At 37.0% G+C, this 23,052-nt stretch overlaps 5 protein-coding genes across 6 annotated transcripts; 2 read left to right on the top strand and 3 right to left on the bottom strand.

Moving 5' to 3' along the window:
• Nucleotides 1-142: 142 nt before the first annotated feature.
• Nucleotides 143-4,126, top strand: LOC147276032 (Pectin lyase-like superfamily protein). Its single transcript, XM_086254746.1, has 7 exons — nucleotides 143-335; nucleotides 537-590; nucleotides 956-1,021; nucleotides 2,712-3,354; nucleotides 3,449-3,552; nucleotides 3,646-3,784; nucleotides 3,888-4,126. Exons 1-7 carry the CDS (start codon nucleotides 226-228, stop codon nucleotides 4,104-4,106), a joined length of 1,335 nt encoding a protein of 444 aa, XP_086110872.1. The 5' UTR covers nucleotides 143-225; the 3' UTR covers nucleotides 4,107-4,126.
• Nucleotides 4,127-5,116: 990 nt separating this feature from the next.
• On the bottom strand, nucleotides 5,117-8,359 carry TMKL1 (transmembrane kinase-like 1). Its single transcript, XM_086254604.1, has 2 exons — nucleotides 6,695-8,359; nucleotides 5,117-5,950 (listed from the first exon to the last, which is right to left on the bottom strand). Exons 1-2 carry the CDS (start codon nucleotides 8,085-8,087, stop codon nucleotides 5,310-5,312), a joined length of 2,034 nt encoding a protein of 677 aa, XP_086110730.1. The 5' UTR covers nucleotides 8,088-8,359; the 3' UTR covers nucleotides 5,117-5,309.
• A 1,551-nt stretch (nucleotides 8,360-9,910) lies between these two features.
• Nucleotides 9,911-12,035, bottom strand: LPA66 (Pentatricopeptide repeat (PPR) superfamily protein). Its single transcript, XM_086254896.1, has one exon. It carries the CDS (start codon nucleotides 11,970-11,972, stop codon nucleotides 10,062-10,064), a length of 1,911 nt encoding a protein of 636 aa, XP_086111022.1. The 5' UTR covers nucleotides 11,973-12,035; the 3' UTR covers nucleotides 9,911-10,061.
• A 370-nt stretch (nucleotides 12,036-12,405) lies between these two features.
• LOC147276029 (alcohol dehydrogenase-like) lies at nucleotides 12,406-15,445 on the top strand. 2 transcript variants are annotated; one of them, XM_086255519.1, is made up of 10 exons: nucleotides 12,406-12,560; nucleotides 12,704-12,840; nucleotides 13,330-13,376; nucleotides 13,532-13,857; nucleotides 13,960-14,042; nucleotides 14,133-14,208; nucleotides 14,289-14,350; nucleotides 14,458-14,553; nucleotides 14,850-15,011; nucleotides 15,162-15,445. In XM_086255519.1, the coding sequence occupies exons 1-10, from the start codon at nucleotides 12,413-12,415 to the stop codon at nucleotides 15,189-15,191; spliced, it is 1,167 nt and encodes a 388-aa protein (XP_086111645.1). In that variant the 5' UTR covers nucleotides 12,406-12,412; the 3' UTR covers nucleotides 15,192-15,445. The 2 variants fall into 2 exon arrangements, with proteins under 2 accessions (XP_086111645.1, XP_086111644.1); XM_086255518.1 differs by having other exon boundaries at nucleotides 15,116-15,445.
• Nucleotides 15,446-16,391: 946 nt separating this feature from the next.
• LOC147276028 (uncharacterized) lies at nucleotides 16,392-18,625 on the bottom strand. The gene is made up of 4 exons (XM_086254366.1): nucleotides 18,353-18,625; nucleotides 17,352-17,413; nucleotides 17,149-17,253; nucleotides 16,392-16,855 (listed from the first exon to the last, which is right to left on the bottom strand). The coding sequence occupies exons 1-4, from the start codon at nucleotides 18,579-18,581 to the stop codon at nucleotides 16,697-16,699; spliced, it is 555 nt and encodes a 184-aa protein (XP_086110492.1). The 5' UTR covers nucleotides 18,582-18,625; the 3' UTR covers nucleotides 16,392-16,696.
• Between the last annotated feature and the right edge of the window lie 4,427 nt (nucleotides 18,626-23,052).

Below are 23,052 nucleotides of genomic sequence, written 5' to 3'. Positions count from 1 at the left end.
CTTAACCACGGTTTAAGCGAGTTAGGCGAAGCGATTAGGCCCAGCGGTTTACTATATAAAGACTGCTCCATGACAACTTTTCTTTGACTACACTTGTTCCCATTGCTTCACTTGTTCAATTTTCAAAGACTTGAGAGCGAGAGAGAGGGAGAGTCAGAGACATCGCAGCGATACACAGAGAAAGCTAGAAAGAAGAAGAAAGCTTTATCTCTCGATCGAGCAACAATGAGGGTCTCTCCGAGATCGTTTTCGCTATTTTCGACATTGGTGCTTCTTCTAGCTCTGGTTTTCAGCGTAAAGGCCAATATAGAGAATGGCAAGCTTGTACAGTCGAGGTACACTTATAATTGATAAAAATTTTGTTTAATTTCATTCGGTTTTGGCTTGCATTTGAGAAATTGATCAGGACTCGCTGAGTAAACTAACGAGTTTAATTTAAGCACAGTGAGCTGAAGCAGAGCATTATTTGATCCTCTGTTTATTTGAATTTTGATCAAGTAGTCACTGATTTAGTGCCTGTTTGTTGATTGTGATAGGCTTGTGGGACCGGAGGAGTCAAAGAGCTCCAAGAATTCGTCAATGGCAGACAGGTCAGTTTCAGTACTAGTACTCGCTATCTAAGCTAATTCGACCTTTCAGCTTCACTACTTTTGGCTTAGATCTTCAACTCCACTTTTAACTTCCGATCCGAACCGTCCAACTAATCAAGACTACAAAATTAAGCCATTGAGATCGGATCTGATAAATCTACACCCATCATACTTTTCTATGCTCCATTTCACGTACCAATACCAATCTATATACTCATATTAATTATTAAAGTATACTTATATTAATCATCTCACTTTTCCCATCATATTAAACAAAGCATTGTAACTTTGTAAGTGAGTTTTGTAATTTTAATCCAAAATGACTCTGTTTTGTTAACTTGGTGGATATAATTCTCTGTTGACAGGTCCACTGAGGCTTGGAATGAGCATGCAGTAGATAATCCAGAGGAAATAGCGTCTATGGTCGATACGTAAGTCTCTCTAAATATTTTGTGATTTTAGTTTGACCGCGAGAACTCCGGTCAAAACGGTCAACTGTGTCACAGAAAAAACTATTATTGGGAATTGATTTGGTATTTTCTCTATTGTTCTTACTTCTTAGTCATAGGCTCATAGCCCATCTAGCCTTCAAAAGGAATTGACAAGGACCACTTTGTTGTAATTTTAACCTACCCAAAATTTTCTATAATTTGTCTCGGAAAAATCAGCTACGTATCAGTCATGGTCAAAAAGTATTTTGATTCAGAAAATTGGACCAATTAGCAAGAAAATAGAGAGAACCATTTTTATATTAACAACATCATTCTTGCATTTTCTTTTTCTATTTGTTAAGCCTCTGCTCTTCTGGTAGTATCAATTCTCTGTGTAAGACCCCTTTTTTCTGTGTCTTAATGACGAATCTATATTATATTATTATGATTATAATCATGTATTATAATATAATATAGTGATTAATTTGTGTTTAACTTTTTTGGTTAATCCACTGCATGCTGAAGTTCCCTTTTGGATTCTGAGGAATCAAGCACACCACACCATGTTGTTGGTGCAGCAATCTCTTCCTTTCTCACATGTCCATGTCGCCAGATCCGCCCCTCACGCTTTTGCATTATTTTTTCTCTGTCTTTTTCACTCCTTATCCAAATCTCGTTCCATGTTTGTGCGACTTTGGCTTGTTTCTCCATTTTTCACAACCCCCTGTTTAATTGCTTTTCCAAAGCCATTACTACATATTATATATATCACAACCAAACTATGAGAACCCAATTGCATAATGTGATAATGAAACTATGGAATCCAATGCATTAAAAACACTATCATAAATTCATCATCATAATCTTATATGAATGTTTTGTTTGGTCTATAGGAAAAGCAGAGAGAAATTTTCCCTCTGTTTCTGTTGCTTTACACACTCACTTACACTGTTCCATTCACTTAGAGATCATAATAACTCCATGCAATGCCATGTTCTCAACTTAGTGGGGTAGGCTCCTTAAATTTTGCTCCCCATCACCAACCTGTCATTATGTGAAGAGGGATAAGCTCCAAACAAACCATAGATCACAGATCGGATCTGTTTAAGTTCGTACCACCTAGTGAGACTCTCTAGCACAATTTTCTTCATATTTTAGCTGCTACCCCAACTGACAGAAACTACGTTGTTCAATACTTCAATGGGGCCTCATGACCCCATTAAATGCCCCAGTTTTAAAGACTAATTTACATCCACCGACACACACCAATGTCAACAAGGCACTAGTCCACTAGACAGCAGTAAGTGATTAAGTTCCTCTCACCAGCCACCTCAACATTCATTACTTGGTGTCATGAATGGGAAAAGAAAAAAACAAGCCAATTTCCGTATGGACCGTATCCAATATCTATCCGTATACTTACTGGCATGCTTTATGTCCCTACCATTTATTCACGTGGCCCACCCTTACACATGGGACGTCAATGTATATTTGCTTCACATGCTTTGAATTCTCACCTTAACACTATAATTCTAAGCACAGTCTGTCAATGATTAACTAATATAGTACTAATTGGTTAATCAAATGTTGTTTACTTAAGTGATTTTTGATTTGGGTTAACTTTTAAAACTTATTTTTATTTATAACGAGTAACAAATAAAATACTAACGTATACAATAACATATAACAGGCACATTCGCAATAGCACCGAGAGGAGGAATTTGGGATTTTTTTCATGTGCAACAGGGAATCCAGTGGACGACTGCTGGAGGTGTGACCCGAAATGGCACCTCCACCGCAAGAGGCTAGCCAATTGCGGCATTGGGTTTGGACGCAATGCCGTTGGCGGTCGTGACGGTAAGTACTACGTGGTAAGTGACCCGGGTGATGATGACCCGGTCAACCCCAGACCCGGTACCCTCCGCCACGCTGTCATCCAAGACAGGCCTTTGTGGATTGTGTTCAAGCGTGACATGGTGATCACACTGAAGCAAGAGCTTCTTATGAACAGCTTCAAGACCATAGATGGCCGAGGTGTCAACGTCCACATTGCCTATGGGGCTTGCATCACCGTCCAGTTCATCACTAATGTGATCATCCATGGCCTACATATCCACCACTGCAAGCCAACTGGCAATGCCATGGTCCGGAGCTCACCAACTCATTATGGATGGAGAACAATGGCGGATGGGGATGGCATATCCATATTTGGGTCCAGCCACATTTGGATCGACCATAATTCTCTCTCTAATTGCGCTGATGGCCTCATTGATGCTATAATGGGCTCGACTGCAATTACCATTTCCAACAACTTCTTCACCCACCACAATGAGGTGCACATAAAGTCACCTTTAAGTTGTAGCTAAATTTCAGGATAATTAGTAACTAAAAGAGGCTGAAATTTAATGCTGTTGGTAATTTGAACAGGTTATGCTTTTGGGTCACAGTGACTCCTACACAAGGGACAAGCAAATGCAAGTGACCATTGCCTACAACCATTTTGGTGAAGGCCTTATTCAAAGGATGCCAAGGTAACTTTTTTCCCAAGTGATTGTAACTCTTTTGCCTACAATATACATGCCTCATATTACTAAGTATTGGTCCTCAATTAATTGATTTTGCAGGTGTAGGCATGGGTATTTCCACGTGGTGAACAATGACTACACACACTGGGAAATGTATGCCATTGGTGGAAGTGCTGAACCCACCATTAATAGCCAGGGGAACAGATATCTAGCCCCTGCCAACCCTTTTGCTAAAGAGGTATAAATCTTGAAAAAGATGAACAAAATTTTCATTATACAGTGATATGAGGATGATGATGAGGTTGGAATTTGACAATTACAATTTTGATTGATATGGACAGGTCACAAAGAGAGTTGAGCAAGGGAGTAACTGGAAGCATTGGAATTGGAGATCAGAGGGAGACCTACTGCTTAATGGAGCCTATTTCACTGCATCTGGAGCTGGTGCTGCAGCCAGCTATGCCAGGGCCTCAAGCTTGGGGGCCAAGTCCTCTTCCTTGGTTGGCTCCATTACTGCTTCTTCTGGTGTCCTTAATTGTCGGTTTGGTTACCAATGTTAATTCTCAATCACATGAAAAAGAGAAAAACAAAAAAAGAAACAAAAAAAAAAAAAGGAAAGAGAGAAAATATTACTCATTCTTTCTTCCTTTATTATTGCTAGAGCTCGCACTATTATTGGTGGGTTTGCAGCCTCTATGTTTACATCCCTTCACCCTATTTGTCCCAATCAAATATTTGAGAAAGTGTACATTTTTTCTTTTTTCTTCTGTTATTCAGCTTTGCACAGTGTCATTGTTTAGCATGATTCAAGTCTAGTTTTGGTAGTTTGGGCCTCTGGCTTTTTGAAACTCGAACAGAGAATTATTTGTATTCCTCTGCTTTCATTAGTCCACATAATTGTTGCACTATAATATATTATGCATTCAGCTTTCCTTGATTGCAAATTTGCAACAAAGACTTTACCAATGACAATGCATGTTCATGTAGGCACGATGACAAGGCCACATTGTTTGCATGTGATGGAGCCAAAGGCATGTGATGCATTACCCAAAGAACATTGGCACATTTTTTCCAACTGCGTTGTTTCAGATTTGCATGTATAACCTTTGATGCAGCTGTCATTTCTTGCCACGTGGTTAGGGCATTAAAAAATACAGTAGTGCTAGATATACCACATTTTTATACCATAATTTCATACCACTTTATGTGGCAACTTACATGGCATTCATACATTGGATACCCAAAAATAAAAAGAAAAACCCAAAAAGAAAAAGAAAAACTCTGTCCAATAAAGTAATGACACGTGAGATGGTATAAGAATGTGGTATAAGAAATGTGGTAAGTATAGCATTATTCTAAAAAATAATAAAACCCATTATTATCTTGAGCTAAAGATAATCATAAAACAACAATTTTTATTCCTATTTTAGACATTCTTGATTATTGCAAAGAGGGTTATACGTGTTATGTCTTTACAGATTGTTTTATAGTGAAACATTTAGGTTCTGCATTGGAACTGCAGCATAAACATAAACATATGTGAGATTTCGTACATTCCAGCACACTCTTTTAAAGGAAAACTAGGAGAAGCAATGTCATAAAATACATATAGAGACCATGAATTGATTTTCATCCTAGAAATATAACCACCATATAAAGAAATACTATCACCAAGAACTCTACTGCTCTACTGAATGAGAGATAGGCAACATTAACAATTAAAGTCATAGTTTTAGCTTTTGGAAAAAAGGAAGCTCAAAGCCTCAAAATGGGGTATCAATTTCACTCCTTGTTTCTGTGGGGCTGTACAAAGTGGACCTATTCCTTGGTCTATTCTCCTCCAACTGCTTCACAACTTCATCCATGGAGGGTCTAACTGAAGCAACTGGAGCACAGCAACCCATTGCAAGTTTCAATGCCTGAACCAAACCTTCTTCCATGGGACTCCTTATCCCCCTCAATACCTCCACATCAAAAACCTCCAATGTAGTCTCCTCCAAGACTGCCACTTTCACCATTGAAGGCAAATCCACAAATTCACCACTTCTCCCACTTTTACCAGGCTTCTTGCCTATCAAAATTTCCAAAAGCAAAATCCCAAATGCATAAACATCCGTCCTGGAATTACATTTCTTCATCTTTTGAAGCTCTGGTGCCTTGTAACCATCAGTCTTTGCAAGGGCCACCATTTCATCAGCTACGGAGGGGATCATTAACTTGTCAAGCCCAAACTCAGTGAGCCTAGCTACAAAAAACTCATCCACAAGCACATTCTTAGATCTTACAGTCCCATGAGTAATAGGTGTCTCAAGACCAGTATGAAGATATGCTAGTCCTCTAGCTATACCCAAAGCAATCTTGTGTCGTCGAGCCCAGTTCAGCACAGGTTTCCCTACTCTGGTTTCTGCATCCAACGAAAACAGATGAAAGAATAGTTTAATGAACATGCATCGAGTGTCTATAACTGAATAGCAAATAATGTGTACCGTTTCAGGATTATGTTTGCATTTCTTTGAGAGGCTTTGATAACTTTATAGTCGATACTCTATGGGCTATTGAATGCAGAAGATATGTTGATCCTAATTTGAGGAAAATAAGGCCAGGTCCAAAGAAATTTTGGAGTTTCCAAGGAGAGTGGGCTTAAAAATAATCTCTTGTTGCAAAATCTTCTGAAGTGGGGTTTTATGAACTTTTGAAACAACTCTTACAGAACAGTATAGTGAAGAGTGGAAACCTCCACTCTTTTACATCCATGTAAACTGTAAAAGTAATCTTATGGCGGGTTTGGAAAATCCATGTTCCTGAGATATTCAACATCAGTGAACCCTTCAGGTATCATAGTCCTACCCAGCCAAGGGCAGTGAAACATGTAACATCATGTTTTTTCGTGTTACAATTATCTATTGTTCAAAACTAGCCTATATCTAGGAAAATAATTGAAAGTTGATGTTTTTTAATGTTTTCAACAATCACAAGAGGCCAAGATGTACAATTGGAAGTATTTGGTGATCCATCAATTACAAAACAAAAGACCGAGGCATTATAATTAAGGTAATTTTGTATACGGCAAAGACCATAAACTATTCCATCTCTACAGGATAATTGCATAGCAACAAAGTAAAGAGAAAAGGCAGAAGATTATGCATACCATGTAAAAGATCATGAAGGCTTTTGTGTGGTAGATGGTCATATATCAGAAGCTTCTCTCCTCTCTTCCCCTGATAGAAAGCTCTCAATGGAATCAAATTCTCATGACGAATCCTTCCCAATTGCTTTACTACAGGTATACAAGAACTCCCATCTTTGCAACTACCTTCTCTCAACAACCTCAAAGTTATGGTCCCTCCATCTGCGAGCTTTGCCTTATAAACAGTCCCATAGCTGGTTTTCTCCAAAACTTGTCCTGTGGCATTCAACACATCCTCTAATGTCAAATGCTCTCCACCCTGAAACAAAATAAGCCTTCCCTCACCATCTCCACCACAACCACCACCAGTTTCTTCATCTTCCCCTTCCTCTAACTCATCTTCACTCTCTGCCCTGCTGTTTTTCTTCTTGTTTTGCACATACCCAATTAATAGTGAAGCCAAAACCACAGTTCCAGTCATCAAACCAATAACAATACCAGCAATTGCTCCAGGGCTCAACCCAGAGCTGCCACTGCAACTTCTCAAAGGTAGCCCACAAAGCCCAGGGTTGTTTCCCTCAAAAGTCTCCACACCAAACTTTGATCCACCAAAAACTGGCAACACTCCACTAAAATTATTGTGTGAAAGATTCAATTTTTGGAGTTTCAGCTGAGCTAAACTCTCCGGAATTGGACCCGAAAATATGTTATTCCCAAGATCAAGTTCTTTAAGCCCACCAAACTGGGTTACAAATTCTGGGAAATTCCCTGAAAACTTGTTCTCACCAAAATCAAGAAACTGCAAATTCTTGCAGGTAGAGTTTGGCAATGCAGGTCCAGGAAGAGAACCAGAAAGTGAATTAGAATGAAGTCTAAGCGAAACCAGATTATCGCACAAGTTCCATACAGATGGTGCTAAAGCCCCACTCAACAAATTGTTGCCCAAATCAATGTCAGAGAGGGAAGAGCTGTAGCCAAGCTCTAGAGGGATAGTTCCACTCAGTGAATTGATGTTAAGGTACAGACTTTTGAGCATAGAGAACTCACCCAGCTCTCTGGGGAGTGAACCTGAGAGATTAGCAGAGGGGAGCTGAAGAAAGAAAAGGTGAAGAGATGGGTCTCTGGAAAGGGAAAGGTTGGTCCATTGGGGTGAAGAGAGGTCATTGCAGAGCAAAGGAGACCCATTGGAGAAGACCCATTTGAGGCCCCTCCATTGGCAGAGAGGCACAGAGGAATTCCATGAAGATAAGAGTAAGTTCTGAGTGTTACCTTGCAGTGAAGCTTTGATATTTCCCAAGAGAAGCTCAACATCTGCAGAAAATGAAGAAGAAGAAGACTCAGTGGGTGTGCTATTCAAGCCCACAATGAGGTAGATGAAGAAGATGTGGAGAGAGAGACGTTTCAAAAACTCCATGAATGAAGCAGAGGGTACAGAGAGAGAGAGAGAGAGAGAGAGAAAGAGGAAAGGTGGTATTGTAGTGGTAGGCAGTTCAAAGAAGGTCTCTTTTTTTGAAAAAGCTGACAGACTGTTGACTATGAGTTATCTCATAGTCTAGTAACTATAGGGCCTTGATTTGATTACAGAGTCTTAGGAAATTTGTACAATGTTAACAAGTCACCGTTGGATTTTAGCAAAAAGATACAATCTTTAGCAGAAGATGAGCCTACTGTGAGGAGGCAACTAGAGAAGAGATACACCAATCACCATGACAAACAAACACTTCTTCTCACTTCATTCAATAAATTATTATCGGGTTGCTTTTTATATTCATTTTTGTTCTGCACGCAGTACGGTGCACGCCCACCTTTGGAATGCTTGATATTTTAAGTAGGGGTGCAGGTAGCAGGTTGGTCTCTTTGAGAAGGAAAGCTTTGCTATGCGCAGGACGCCACCAAGTCTTATCTTTTCAAGGAACAGTGTGGGTGCAGGTGTAGTGAGGATACAGTGCTCTCTCATTCTAGTACCTTACGCGTGTCCATCCTAATTGAGTGTGGCCTTTGACAGTCTTCATACGCAGCATCTACTGGGTCCCCCATGCCTGTGGGGGAAAGGTTGTGGGTCACATTGCAAAGCAAAAGTTTACAACAGTGGGAGAAGAGTGTAGCATGAAGATTGATAAAGGAGGGGTGTATTAAAGGTGTGTTGTTGTTCGCATGCAGTGAGTTCCACCCATCCATCCTGCGGGTCACATTGAAATTAGTATTCATTTTCCCTTGAATCGTTAGAATATACTAGGATATACTACTAGCTTGAGAGTTTCATTAACAAAGAATCATATTCTTTCCTTTTTTTCTTTTAGGCCATTCTTATAATGTAGTGTGATTATTAGATTGAATTATAAGAACGAAATAAGGCCTCACTGATTTTTCTTTTCTTGCTGAAACAAGAGATTTGGCAATCAAAATCATAGAAAATGACTAAACATAAAAAAATCGTAGGGAAAGGCAATTCCGACATCTGTGACTGTTAATAAACTGTAAGTGTTTCCAACATGTTTGATTGAGGACATTCTAAGATAAGGAGGATATTAAACAAGTGGTGGAAATTAATTTCATGAAATAACATTTAGTTAGGGGCATAAAAATTCATTGCATTTCTGTTCAAACTCATGCGAGTCTATAGCAAATTAATCATTCCCTTCCTTGCATGATTCTCAACATCTCTCTCTCTCTCTCTCTCTCTCTCTCTCTGGGGCTGGTTTTTTGAAGAAAATTAAGTTTATTGAATGCTGTATGTTAAGTGGTAACCAACTAATGAAACTTAAAGTACCAAAGGGGATAATGTTATTTTTCCTAGTCCACTTTTTCAGCATGGTGGAGACATACTGATTGCTTCTTTTGGTTTGCCCCTAATAAGTAATAATGCAATGAAGCAATATAGAAATCATTCATCCAATTTAAATTTTAAACGTTGACAGAAGATTTTATTCCTTGACTATTCATAAACAAATCCAAATTATCACCATAAACAAATGATGAATCAAACTGCTTAATCATTCTTGTTTAATAGTTTTTGCTTTTGACTGGAAGTCGACACTAAAAGCCGTTTCGGTCAATGGTTGCATGCGATTTGGGATTGTAACGTACACATTAATGTGAATGAAATGTGTCTAGTTATGAACAAAGTGACAAAGGTTCACTCACTCTCACAACTCCAGGAAACATGGCAATTAGTACGCATGCTCCATTTTGAGCAAAATTGATGTCATTGTATGTTAGGATAATTTGAATGCCAAAGCTAAAACAACACTATCCCATACATTACACAATTGTATATTACAATTAATAACACAACAATGATGGCTTAGGAAAGAATCTTGATACAGTTGAATTGATTATGTAATGCTCTTTGACAATAGCACATAATCTGCAAAATAAATTTGAGACCTTACCAGTAGTCCATGCAAGAGCATGATCCATGCTCGAAGTGGTGGAAGCGCTTACGATCCCTGACAATAATCTTACGTTTATAAATTTTTGATATCAACTTTATAGAAGAGTGACAATCTTCACATATGCGTAGGTTCTTAACAATTCGAAGTGGTGTTTGAGGGGCTGTACTGATTAAGCCAAAGGCAATTGCAATCTTCTCACTGTGATAGTGTAAAGCACTTTGTTTTTCTTCTTCATCCATGTTGAGCAACACTTGTGTAGTGTTAGGCCTATACCCTTCTAACCTTAACTGGTTGCTAATTTCCTCTAACATTAAATGGATTTCCGTGGCTCTAGGATGTGATTCGTCTTCAACTAAAAACTCATGAACCATTCCATCGAGCTCAATCCAACTACCTCCGGGGTCTTTCCTAATGTCCATATCCTTCATCTTCAATCTCACCTCTGCAACTGCCTCCCAATTTCCTAAAGAGGCATACATGTTTGAGAGAGCAACATAGGGTCCACTATCATGAGGAGCCAAGTCCATCAAAATCTCTGCCACGCACTTACCCATCTCAATGTTTCCTTTTGCCTTGCAAGCACCAAGCAATGCCTTCCATGTAACATCATCAGGCTGAATTGGCATGTTTAGTATAAGCTCTTCAGCTTCTTCTAACAGTCCAGCACGACCTAATAAATCAACCATGCACCCATAATGTTCAATTCTAGGTTCTAAGCCAATTACATTAACCATGTGCTTGAAAAATGATCTACCCTGATCCACCAGACCTGCATGGCTACAAGCACTCAAAATACCAATATATGTTACATCACTAGGCACTACACCAGCTTGTTCCATCTTCGAAAAATAATGTATTGCATCTTTTACTCTTCCATGCATAGCAAGCCCACTAATTATGGCATTCCAAGTAATCACATTCCTTTTAGGCAGTTGCTCAAAAACTAGAAGTGCCTTCTCAATGCTCCCACACTTACAATACATATCAACCAAAGCAGAACCAAGCACATCATCAATCCGAATCTCATTCTTCTTGGCATACAAATGTACCCATTTCCCTAATTCAAGAGCACCAAGCCGTGAAATCGCAGGCAAGACACTAACCAAAGTCACATAATTTGGGCGTACATCCCCATTCTGCATGTCACGGAACATTTCTATGGCCTCCTTAAAAAACCCATTTTGTGCATACCCAGATATCATCACGTTCCATGACACAACACTTCTTTGAGGCATTTTCTCAAACAACACCCTAGCAGCTTTAAAATCCCCAAGTCTTACATACCCATTAACCATCACATTCCACAAAACCACATTATCCTCTTGCTTCCTCTCATTCACATCACCACGATCACCAACACTCCTAGAAAACAATAAATGTGCATCCTCCATAACTCCACGCATAACATACATCCTTACAAGATTGCTAACAACAAACCTATCACTACTCAATCCAAACTTCACAACCATCCCATGAACACACTTGCCCACTCCAACATTCCGCATTCTAGCACAGGCTTTCAGCACAGAAGGGAAGGTGAACCTATTGGGTCCGACAAAATCATCACACACCATTCGACAAAACAGAAACAGGGCCTCAAGTGGGTGGTGCTCACTAACAGAGCTCTCAGAAAGAGCTCTGATGATGGTGTTCCAAGAAAAGCAATTGGGTCTTTCCATTTGGTCAAAAACGGAACGCGCGCACCCGATATTCCGGTGAGTCGAAAGGGCGTAAAATCGGAGGATTTCGGCGGCGGCAAGAGGGTCGTGGATTTGGCGGGTTTTGACGAAGTGGGCGTGGACTTGTTGCAAGTCTCTCATGGTTTTGCATGCTGTGAGTTGTGGAAAGAGTGAGGATGGGTGAGAGGGTGGTGGAGTTGTGGGCTTGTAGATGGTGGAGTTCATGGGTTGGAAACTTTTGGTGAATGAAAGAGTTTGCCTGCCAAGTCATCCCAGTTGAGATTTTACTTCCATTTATGGATTTCTTGATTAACAATCTTAAATTTTTTAGGAGTCTGCTTATTGCTAAAAGAAGAATGTCCACTGGGGTATATTATATAGACAGTTGCTATCTAAATTGGACTTGGTCAAAATAGTTGAATTGTGAAGCGCATGAGGTGGCGAATAAGGGTCATTTAGTTGTTGATACTTAGCAATCTGGGGTTGCCTTGTTCATGTTTGTAATTTCCTTATCCTGGCCAAAAAAGAAAAGCCCATTCGTCTTTTTAAGAGAATTATACTTAGTATCTGTATATGTACCAACAGTTGAGAGACAACACCACCAATATATGTGGTTGTGAGTACAACACCACTCTGTCCTGTGCACTGATTACACGTATATACAAATGCATAGGGGATTTAGAACTTTAGTAAACAGTAATACAAATACAGTGATCATTCTCAAAACTCCTAAGAAACCCAAATTTAGCTTCATCTCACTCTGGGGAGTCTACAGCATGTCGACAACTGCTGGTCATGTTATTCTCTGCAGAGGTAACAATGAAAAATTTCTTATTTTGATGCTTTTTTCAGTTTATTGATGATCTTCTTGGTTTTACTCTTGAAGTGGGTGCATAGTAAAATTGCAATTTATGATTCTGTAACAAGGATGGGGTTTTTATGTGGTTGGTTTGCAGCGGCGGTTGCGTGGGAAGCAGGGAAGCCATTGGTGATAGAGAGAGTGGAGGTTGCTCCACCTCAGGCCATGGAAGTGAGGATCAACATCAAATATACTTCACTTTGTCATACTGATGTCTACTACTGGGAAGCCAAGGTCAGTAATTTATAAATACATATGTAAGCATGTATACACTGATATACAATTTCATGGATTAAGTTTTTCATTTGCCTTAATAAAATAAAGAAGTTAGTTGCTAAGTTTTGAAAGCTTCATATAATTTCATTTTAGTGTTGGAATGGAATGAGTTGCCTGTGGTTTGTAATTAAGAATAGTGTGATCCAACCAATTTAGTCATTTCCCAGTTCGACAGTGAATAAATTTGGCTGTGAAATTGAAATTAATTTGTGGATACCGTAATAGGAAAGTTACAGGATCATTATTCCTGTAGCACATGTGAACTTTACCAATTACATTTCTATGGCAAATGTGCATAATGTTACCAACAAAAACAATGGTCCTCTAACTGAAGAAAACTAAGTGGTGTTTCTTAATTCCTTCACATTTTGGTACCTCTGACATATAATGTCATTACTCTTTTAACTTATTTACTTATTTTTGATATCTTTCTCTCTTGGGACTTAGGGCCAAACACCACTCTTCCCCCGCATATTCGGCCATGAAGCATCTGGGTACGTTGTTGATTTCATGTTAATCTTAATGTTCTGACACTGGAATGGAATGTTTTCAGAAGGTGTCTAATTGCTTTCTAGTCTTGATTTTTTTTCTCTTCTTTCCTTTTCTCCCTTGGTTCAAACTATGTATGCAAATGCTTATTTTCCAACAGAATTGTTGAGAGTATTGGGGAAGGGGTTGCAGACCTCCAGGTTGGGGATCATGTGCTTCCGGTTTTCACTGGGGAATGTGGGAACTGTCCACATTGCAAGTCTGAGGAAAGCAATATGTGTGACCTGCTGAGAATTAATACAGATAGAGGAGTCATGCTTAGTGATGGGAAATCAAGGTTTTCTAAGAATGGGACTCCTATTAATCACTTTGTTGGCGGATCCACCTTCAGTGAATATACTGTTGTTCACAGTGGCTGTGTTGCCAAGATCAATCCCTTGGCACCTTTGGATAAAGCCTGCATCCTCAGTTGTGGCATCTCAACAGGTTCTGTGTTCCACTCAAAGCATTATGGCTATTGTCTATGTATTCAAAGCTGATATTCTATATTTCATTGTTTGTGTATACTAAATATTTTTTTAATTTCAGGATTGGGTGCAGCTCTGAATGTAGCAAAACCAAAGAAGGGATCTTCAGTTGCTGTCTTTGGACTTGGGGCTGTTGGCCTGGCTGTGAGTTTTGGACAAACTTTGTTGATCCCAATCCTGAACTCTAGTAGTTCACATTTATTTCCTTTTCCTTAGTTTTATATGTTTCTTTAGGCTGCTGAAGGTGCAAGAATTGCTGGGGCATCAAGGATTATTGGGATTGACAGGAATCCAAGGAGGTTTGAGGAAGGTATTTGTCATTCTTGTCCTTTAAATTCTCATTTTCCATGGTTTAAAGTCTTCCTTAACACTTTGTTTTCCTGGTTTTAGCCAAGAAATTTGGAGTAAATGAGTTTGTGAATCTAATGGACCATGACAGACCAGTGCAGGAGGTGAAAAATTGTTCTCTATTCCTATTACAGTATTACATGCTGCTGCATAAATATCCATACATGGTCACTTATATCCCACCTCCTAAATTGGTACTTGAAATCAACAGGTTATTGCTGAGATGACAAATGGTGGAGTTGACAGGAGTATAGAGTGCACCGGAAACGTTAATGCCATGATCTCTGCTTTTGAATGTGTTCATGATGTATGTTTTCTGGATTAACAGCAGTTACATCTTTCATTGTCAATACTGGAGATAGAGTTGGGTCTGTTTGACATTTGGGTTGGTTTTATATATGATAACAATGTGTATCATTGTGTTTTGGGGTTAGGATTGAGACTTTGGTGGATCAAAAGACTCAACTTCAATTAGGTTGAACTGGTATATAATTAATCGTGTTAAGCAAGTCAATATCAGGCTGGTCTCTGGTTTAATGTTGAAGATCTGTGTTGTATTATTGTTTGTATATCTGCACTGAGCTGCACCTTTTGGTGTGACAGGGATGGGGTGTGGCTGTGCTTGTTGGATTGCCAAGCAAGGAAGCAGTCTTCATGACCAAACCCATCAATCTGCTTAACGAAAGGACGCTTAAAGGAACTTTTTTTGGGAACTACAAACCCCGGACTGACCTTCCCTCTGTTGTGGACATGTACATGAGCAAGGTAACGTCAATTCTTCTGAAATTAGTTATTAAACTTTTCAGGAGTTCTATTGTTTTTCATGGATTCTAATAAAATGGAACATTTCCCTTTTCACTTTGGAGCAGAAATTGGATGTAGAGAAGTTTATAACTCATCGACTTCCATTCTCAGAGATCAATAAAGCCTTTGACTACATGTTGAAGGGGGAAGGCTTGCGGTGCATCATTAGCATGGAAGAGTAGGAATTTATAGCGGATAACTCGTCTGCTTGAACTCTGCAGTGCTTAACAACTTGAGTATTCAATAAAGTGCGCAGTTTTACTCTGCTTAAGCAATCTGTTCTGTGTAACCTGACATGAAAATGTTTAATCTCTATTCAAAGTCAACTTGGGTTCAGTATGTAATTATAACGTTTTTCTTCTTCTTCTTCTTCTTCTTATTATTATTGTTTTTTATGAACAGAGCGCAAGTACAATTTGTGTGCGTTGAGAAGACAGAAGTGTGTTTACAAAGAAATGCGTATGCAAGCAAAGAACTGGTCATAGCGCTTTAGGATTTGTATGTATTGAGAAGTCAGAAAAGTGTATGTGAGCATTGAACAAAAGAGTGATCAGTCCATAAGACTTTTATATATGTGAGAGCGGGCAAAAGCGTGAGTCAACTAAAATTTCTGTCTCAGCATGATATTATAGAATGACCTTATTTTCTATACATTATGATAGTCATACTGAAACAATGTGAAAGTAGATATACTATAAGAAAATCCTAGAGCACTGTGATTTAACAAATATGCACTACAAATAGTAACCTGGTTTTATCTATAATAAGTTGTCCATGCAATTTGCAAGGCCAACCATGAATATAGTATATGTTATAGTATTTACTTACAACCCTTAGATTAACATTATGTCTTAGGATTAGGATTAAAACAAACAAAAACAAAGAAACAGAGAATCCAAGTTAAAATAGTCTTGATATTCATCGGCTATGCTGGCTATTTAATTAATATGGATTATGGGCTCAACAGTCTTAACTGCTTAAGTCGGCCTACGTGTACTGTATACTATTTGATGATGAGATGGGCTTCAGTTCATCTGGGTTTGAAAGATACTATAAAACCCACCCTTTTGCTCTGAATTCAGAAAAACCAAAGAAAGGATCTTCAGTTGGTGTCTTTGGAATATTTGGGGCTGTTGGCATGGCTTGGACAAATTTTGTTGATATCCCAATCCTTTTCCTTTATTCTAATTTTACTTCCTTTGCTTCCTTTGCCGTAGTTTTATATGTTTCTTTAGGCTGCTGAAGATGCAAGAATTGCTGGGGCATCAAGGATTATTGGGATAAAGATCTTTTAAAAAGCTGTGAAGTATATGCAAGCATATCGTATTCTTCCACAAAAGATGAAGGCGTGAATTTTTGCTGCCACTATATAAGAATTTTACTGCCATGATTTACTGGCATGAGTGCAAATTTTTGTACAAAAAGCAGATCATTCAATCTATAATAAGTTCTCCATGCAATTTGGAAGATTACAACCCACATTTTAAAATGTAATCTCACAGTGAAGTTAGATAGACCTTTTCGTAAAAGCTTAACTCAGCAAAGCATACGAATTTATGCTGAGAAGTTAATTGATACTTGTTCCACCTTCTATGTGACTGACCACAACACTGTAAATCGAGTGAATGAGGCTATCCGTGTGGCTGTTACTTGTACTTCTCCATGATTCTTCTAGCCTCTTCTAGAGAGTCATCCACCCCCTCCTCCTTTGGTGTCGAGGATGTGCCTCCAGGCCCTCCACCACCCCTTGGCCCTTCATCCTTATTCAAAGCTATGAATATGAAGTATACAAGTCCCATTGTAGCCTGTTATCATACAATGCTTAGTTCATTAAAATATACTATCGCATATGTACTTCATAAATAATGAATATCTATAGAAGTGTAGTGCTCTCTTGCCAAATAATCTGACATTTATGAGGCCTAACAAGAGAAAAGTATTTTCCTACATAATTATCTCATTTCCTTATGGTTAGTGGCAAAAGAACTAACTTCAAATCCAATCACCAAAATGATATCACAAGCATACTTCATAGACACCATAGCAACAGTAAAGTCAAAATGAAACATCAGTCAGAGGAAAGAAACAGACAACATACCAGTGCAAAGAAAACGGTCGACAAGAAGGATTTGAGTACAAAGAGTGCAACAGTCAATGCAACTATTGTCACAGAAACCCTTGCAAATGGTCTCGGTACGGAATCCTAGCAGCCAAAAGAAAAATGTAAACAAAATATGACAAACTTTTGATTTGTACTAAAAGCAAGAAAAACACTTGAAACAGAAGATTCAATGAACTTACGGGAACAAGATTGGTCCCTGCCTCAATTCCATCTCTCCCAACCTTCCATGCTGTTTGTACAACTATTTCACATAATTCAAACTTGTAGTTAAAACAATTGTAAGCATAAAAATGAACTGTAACTATCTTCTCTCTTTGAATGAGCAGGACAGCAGCAAAAGCAATTCATTTGATGCAGAAAGCTAGAAAATTCTAAATTTGATGTAAACAATGATTTAAAGAACAAACCAATGTTGCCCAGATGATTAAATAACTCAAAGACTCAACCAGAAACCAAAAATCTTATCCTAACAATTCAAAGTTCTTAATCAAAATTAGCCAGCATAAAAGGTGGTAATAGAAAAAGCCTTCTTGGGCCACTTTTCATTCAATTGGAAGTGAATCCTCAACAGAAGTGTTCCATTGACGAAATAAGAAAAACCCATCAAGGGGGATCCACAAATCACAATCCACATGCAAACCAAACAACCAAAATTGCCATGAGAAAATCAAACTTGCTGCACATGACATCACATCAGTTGGTATTTCACCCACCAAATATTAAGTTCTCATGAATTATGGATGATTATCCAGTTCCTTCACTTAAGAGTAACGGGCCAAGTAAAAGTCAAGTACTTGTAAACGGTTTCATCTTGCATAACAGCTTCACCACTTCTGAAAGAGCCTCTGCTTTCCTCTCTTATAGAAATCAATAAATTTTCCTTCTATTTTTTGGCCATTCATTACAATTCATTTTTCCCACAACAATGAATTCATATGCAAAATTTTAATTCTACAAAATGCCATAATTTAATGGGAAACCAACATGATTTATACTGAAATGCCCAGTACCCCCATACTCACCACTACTGTTCACTTATACAGTAGAAGAAAAAAAAAAAAAGAACCGGATTCAGAAATAAAAAAATTACACCAATCTACAAGAACACATTGGCCAGGAATATCATAAACAATTAAAAATTCAAAAACAAAAAAAAAAACAGAGAAGAAGTGCAGCTAACCTTTGAAGAAGTTGGCCTGTGCAGCAAATACTACAGGAATGGAACGAGAATTTCGAGTCCTGAGCCTCTTAATTCGGAGAGGTGAGAGCAAACACTGCTTCTTCAACTCTGAAAAGGATTCACAGGAACATAACTGGGAGTGGGTGAAAGCTAGGGTTTGATTCTTGTAACATTTTGGAGCAGAGTATGAGGTTATGCGGTATAGGCTATGCTGCAACATACCAGCCATTACTATATTATCTTTCTTCTAAAATATATACAATGAAGATTAGATTGTGAAAGTGAAACCCCACTTCCAGAGTATTAGCTTTTGAGGCTCTCACCCTCTCTCAGCCTCACATATCCATAGCTGGACTGGGCCCACAGGAAGGCAGTTATTGAACACCGAGTTTAATTTGGATACTCTCGTTTGTTTGTTGCTGGTTCTAAATTAGGTTTTGCAATTGGGCCTGGGTCCAGACCAGTTAATTAAAACTGGTCTTCAATCAGAGATATTGAATTTTTTTTTTTTTTTAATTTGAGAGTAATAAATTATAACATTCTTTAATTTGTATCTGATTTCTCTTTCTTGGCACGCAAGACTCAAACTTAGAACATGCAATTACTAACCTAATGATGTTGTGATTCATCTTATAAATGTAATATCACATCTTCTTCTTTTTACTCATATGAGGTGGGTCTTTTTTTTTTGTTTAAATTGTTTGAAGTTTTAAAATTATTTTAAGGGTGTTTTTGAAATATTTTAAAATATGGTTGGGTGTGGTGAGTAAATGTAGGATTATAAAATGGCTCGAAATAGTGAAGAGAGTATGGTTTATGTTTAACTGTTTTAGGATGTTATCTTATACAAAAACAACAACGAAAAAAAAAATATAGAAGAAATAAGAGTGAGTGACTGAGGCCGCTCATGAATATTCTCAATGTACGTAGACATAAATTATTTTGCACTTAAAGTTGGCTTTATATGATGAAGAAATCCCTCTTTCTTTTTTTCTTTTTTTTCTTTTTTTCTTTTACTATTTTAGTATAAGAGGATTTTAACAATTTGGATGAATTGAAATTATGTATAAATATATTGATTGCATATAGAGCTAGGCCCCCATATATAGATATATGAGAAACTTATAAGCTTAATTTGAATCATCGTTTTTCTCTGGCTATTTTAGTCTAACAAATTTCAAGCAAAATGGATATGAGAATTGAAAGTATAAATATTTAATAAATTATAAGAATATATAAAACGGATGAAAAACAAAATCACACAATAAGATGAAGCACTAGCTAAGAGATTCAATGCAAACATCAGATATATATATATATATATATATATATGATATATCAAAGATGTTATCTGTGTAATATTGGATGGAGGAGGGATCGAGGTAAGTACCTGCCTCATGTCCTTGAAAGAGTTTTATGCAGGAACCTTTTTTTTCTGTCCACCATATAATTTTATGAATGCTTGTGTCTTCTAGAGTTTAAGAGTCACCTTTATATAGATGTATGGGAGTCCCCATCAGTAATTAGTTTCTCATGACCTTTTTTTTCCTTCAATTAAGCAGATTTCCTTTATGAAAAACTTTCTAAATTTTTTTTATATCTGACTTTGATCAAACAAATATATGAATAAATTTTTTTTCGATAAAATCGTTTATTTGTTTGATCAAAGTTAAATAGGTAAATAATTTTTCGATTTGGCTAATTTTTTGTAAGAATGATCGATCAATAGAGATCTAAAAAATAGACAGTTCGAATTGTTAAAAAAAAATATGGGAGTGGGCTCCACTAGGTATTCTACAAATAATTTTATTTGTAGAATCCTACAATGAATCATTCCGATATATATATATATGTACTATCTTACAAGTCAATTAGGGTAACTTGTAGATATATGAGAATTTTCCTTTTGTATCTGATTTCTCTTTCTTGGCACGCAAGACTCAAACTTGGAACATGCTATTATTACTAACCTAATGATGCCGTGATTCATCTTATAAATGTAATATCATATCTTATTTGTATATGCTGTTTAATATGGACTTTAGTCGGTCTGTGCATGTGTATAGTATATACTACTAATTAAGATGGGCTAGTCCTATATCCTACAATCAAGGGTTTAAATTTTGAAATTTTCGGCGAAATTTCGTCGAAAATTTCAATTTTTAGGGGTTCCGAAATTTTAACACCCATTCGACCAAATTTCGAAAAATTTCGGAGAAATATTCGAAATTTCGGCGAAAATTTCGAGCGAAATTTCGAATACTCTCACAGCAAATTTTTTTGAATTTGAGAGAAATTTCGCTCAAATATCTAGATCCAGCTAACAAGAGGGAGAGAAGGGAGGAAGAGGCGAGCTGGCCTCGTCGCCGGCCGTCGCCGAAGGCAGCAGATCGGGGAGGAAGATGAGGAATAGAGAGAGACCAGGGAAGAAGGAAAGAAGGAGAAAAGAGGAAGAGAATGAGGGAGGAGAAAGAGGGAGGAGGGAGGAGAGAGAAGGTGTTTGGGCGTGGGTCTGTGGTGGCTGGGCAGTGGGAAAAAAGAAAAGAAGTGGGTTTGGTGCTGAGTGGCTGACTGGCTGGGCAGTGGGAAAAAAGAAAGAAAAGGGGAAGAGATGAAGTCACTGGCAGAAAGAAGAAAAGAAGGAAAGGAAGGAAGGAAAGAAAAGAAAAAGAAAAGAAAAAAAAAAAGAAAAGAAAAAAAAGAAAGAAAAAAGAAAAGAAAGAAAAAAAAAAAAAGGAAAAAAAAAAAGAGGAAAAAAAAAGTTTAGGATTGGTTAAGGATCTTTTGAGTTATCAAACAGTTGGAAAAATTCAAGAGAAACTATTGTACGTTTATGAACTGTACATCATGTTTCATTCATTGTTCTTATGCACATGCATGTATATAATTGTTGACGCAAATTAATGGCCGAAGTTAATTAGTCGTAGATAATTTTCAAAATAAATTATATATATACTGATTTTGTTTAGGGTCTTTGTGCAATTAGAAAAAAAAACTTTTTGGTTTCGTTTAGTTGTTTTTAAATCCTAAATCCTAATACATTTCTATATAAAAATAATTAAAAATATCTTAAAGAGCCTAAACCATAATATCTTATACCATATCCTAAAAAATATAGAATACACATTATAAAGTATACAAAATTTAGTGTATATATTATAGAGTATATAGGATTTAGTATATAGAGTATATAGGATTTAGTGTATAAATTATAGAGTATAAAAAATATATTAATTTCATTTATTCATTATACTAATTTTATTTAATAGTATTTGCCTCCAGCGTGCATTATATTCATATTATATCACATGATATTTACTATATAGTTTAGTTTCTTCAATACTTTTTATCAATGTAGTAGATAATATGTTAAATAAACATATAGTAAAGTTTCATTCAAAATTTCCGTATTTTGATAGTAATTTCCGTCGTTTCCGTCTAATTTCTGTCGAAATTTAAAAATATTCGAAATTTTCGTCGAAATTTTCATCGAAATTTCCTCGAAACCCGAAATTTTATTCCTTGCCTACAATACCATGATTGATGGATTTAACTTTTTTTTTTTTAATTCAAAATTCGGTGAGAGATTAGAAAATAAAATTGGAATTTATTTCTAGAATTGATTTCTTGGTACCTTTTCTTTGAATTCAAATTATTTTTAGGAATTAATGTCATTTTGCTCCCCAAACTATTATACATGTATAAGTTTGCTCCCCAGACTTCTAATTTGGAAAATTAAGGACCCTGATTTTTTCAATTTTGTCAATTAAGGTTATTTCGTCAATTTATACATTTTTCATCTAAAATGTCGAGATGATCAACCAGAATTTAGCGAGAAATAAAAGAGAAAAAATGATGCATGAGGAAAAAAAATGATAAGATCTAAATGGAAAGGACTATTTTGCCCTAAAAAATTTAGATAAAAAATGTGTAAATTGACGGAAGAACCTCAATTGGCAAAATTGAAAAAATTGGAATTCTTAATTTTCCAAATTAGAAGTCTAGAAAACAAACAAATATAAGTGTAATAGTTTAGGGGAGCAAAATGATATTAATCACTTAGATAGTGTTGACATAGTTTGAAATGTGGTTAACTACTGGTTAAGTGTGTGACCCACCAGGGAGTAAATGTGGCTTTTTGAAAATAGTATGGGTTTTTAGTGAGTGATTGGGCGTTCGCAACTGGGCTTGGGTTTATAATTTTTTCATTTTTGACATTGGGCCTTGTTCTGGTGTCTTTATTCTTGGGAGCCCAGTCTCCTGTCCTTTTAATTTGTTAATTTTAACAAATTTCGCATTACCAATAAAGAGAGGCCGTGGACTTTATTTTTGTTTGATTAACCAAACAAAGGAAAATTGATTGTTATCCACTGAACTAAATGAATTTTAACGGAAGTAGCTGTGGACTTGAATTATTTTAGATAGAATTTATTATTATTTTAAAAAATAGACTTTTACCAACTTTTTATCATAATTTTTGAGATTTTAAAATAGTGACTTGTTGGAATAGTCTAATTGTAAAGATCGTAAAATTGCCATGCACCTAATTTTTATCCCCTCTCCATAACCAAAAAAACAAACATTCCTGATTAGTATGTTCCCTTCTATACTTCGTTTATTTACTAAAAACAATTTTTTCTCAACCATGAAGTAAAAACTTAATTACTAACTGTGAATCAATAAACCCCAACTATACTACT

This window comes from Dryas octopetala, chromosome 8 (assembly GCF_963921425.1).
Source record: "Dryas octopetala chromosome 8, drDryOcto1.1, whole genome shotgun sequence".
NCBI classification, from domain to species: Eukaryota; Viridiplantae; Streptophyta; class Magnoliopsida; order Rosales; family Rosaceae; genus Dryas; species Dryas octopetala.
Note: the sequence above shows the minus strand (reverse complement) of the source record. Positions and strands in the feature narration are given on the sequence as shown.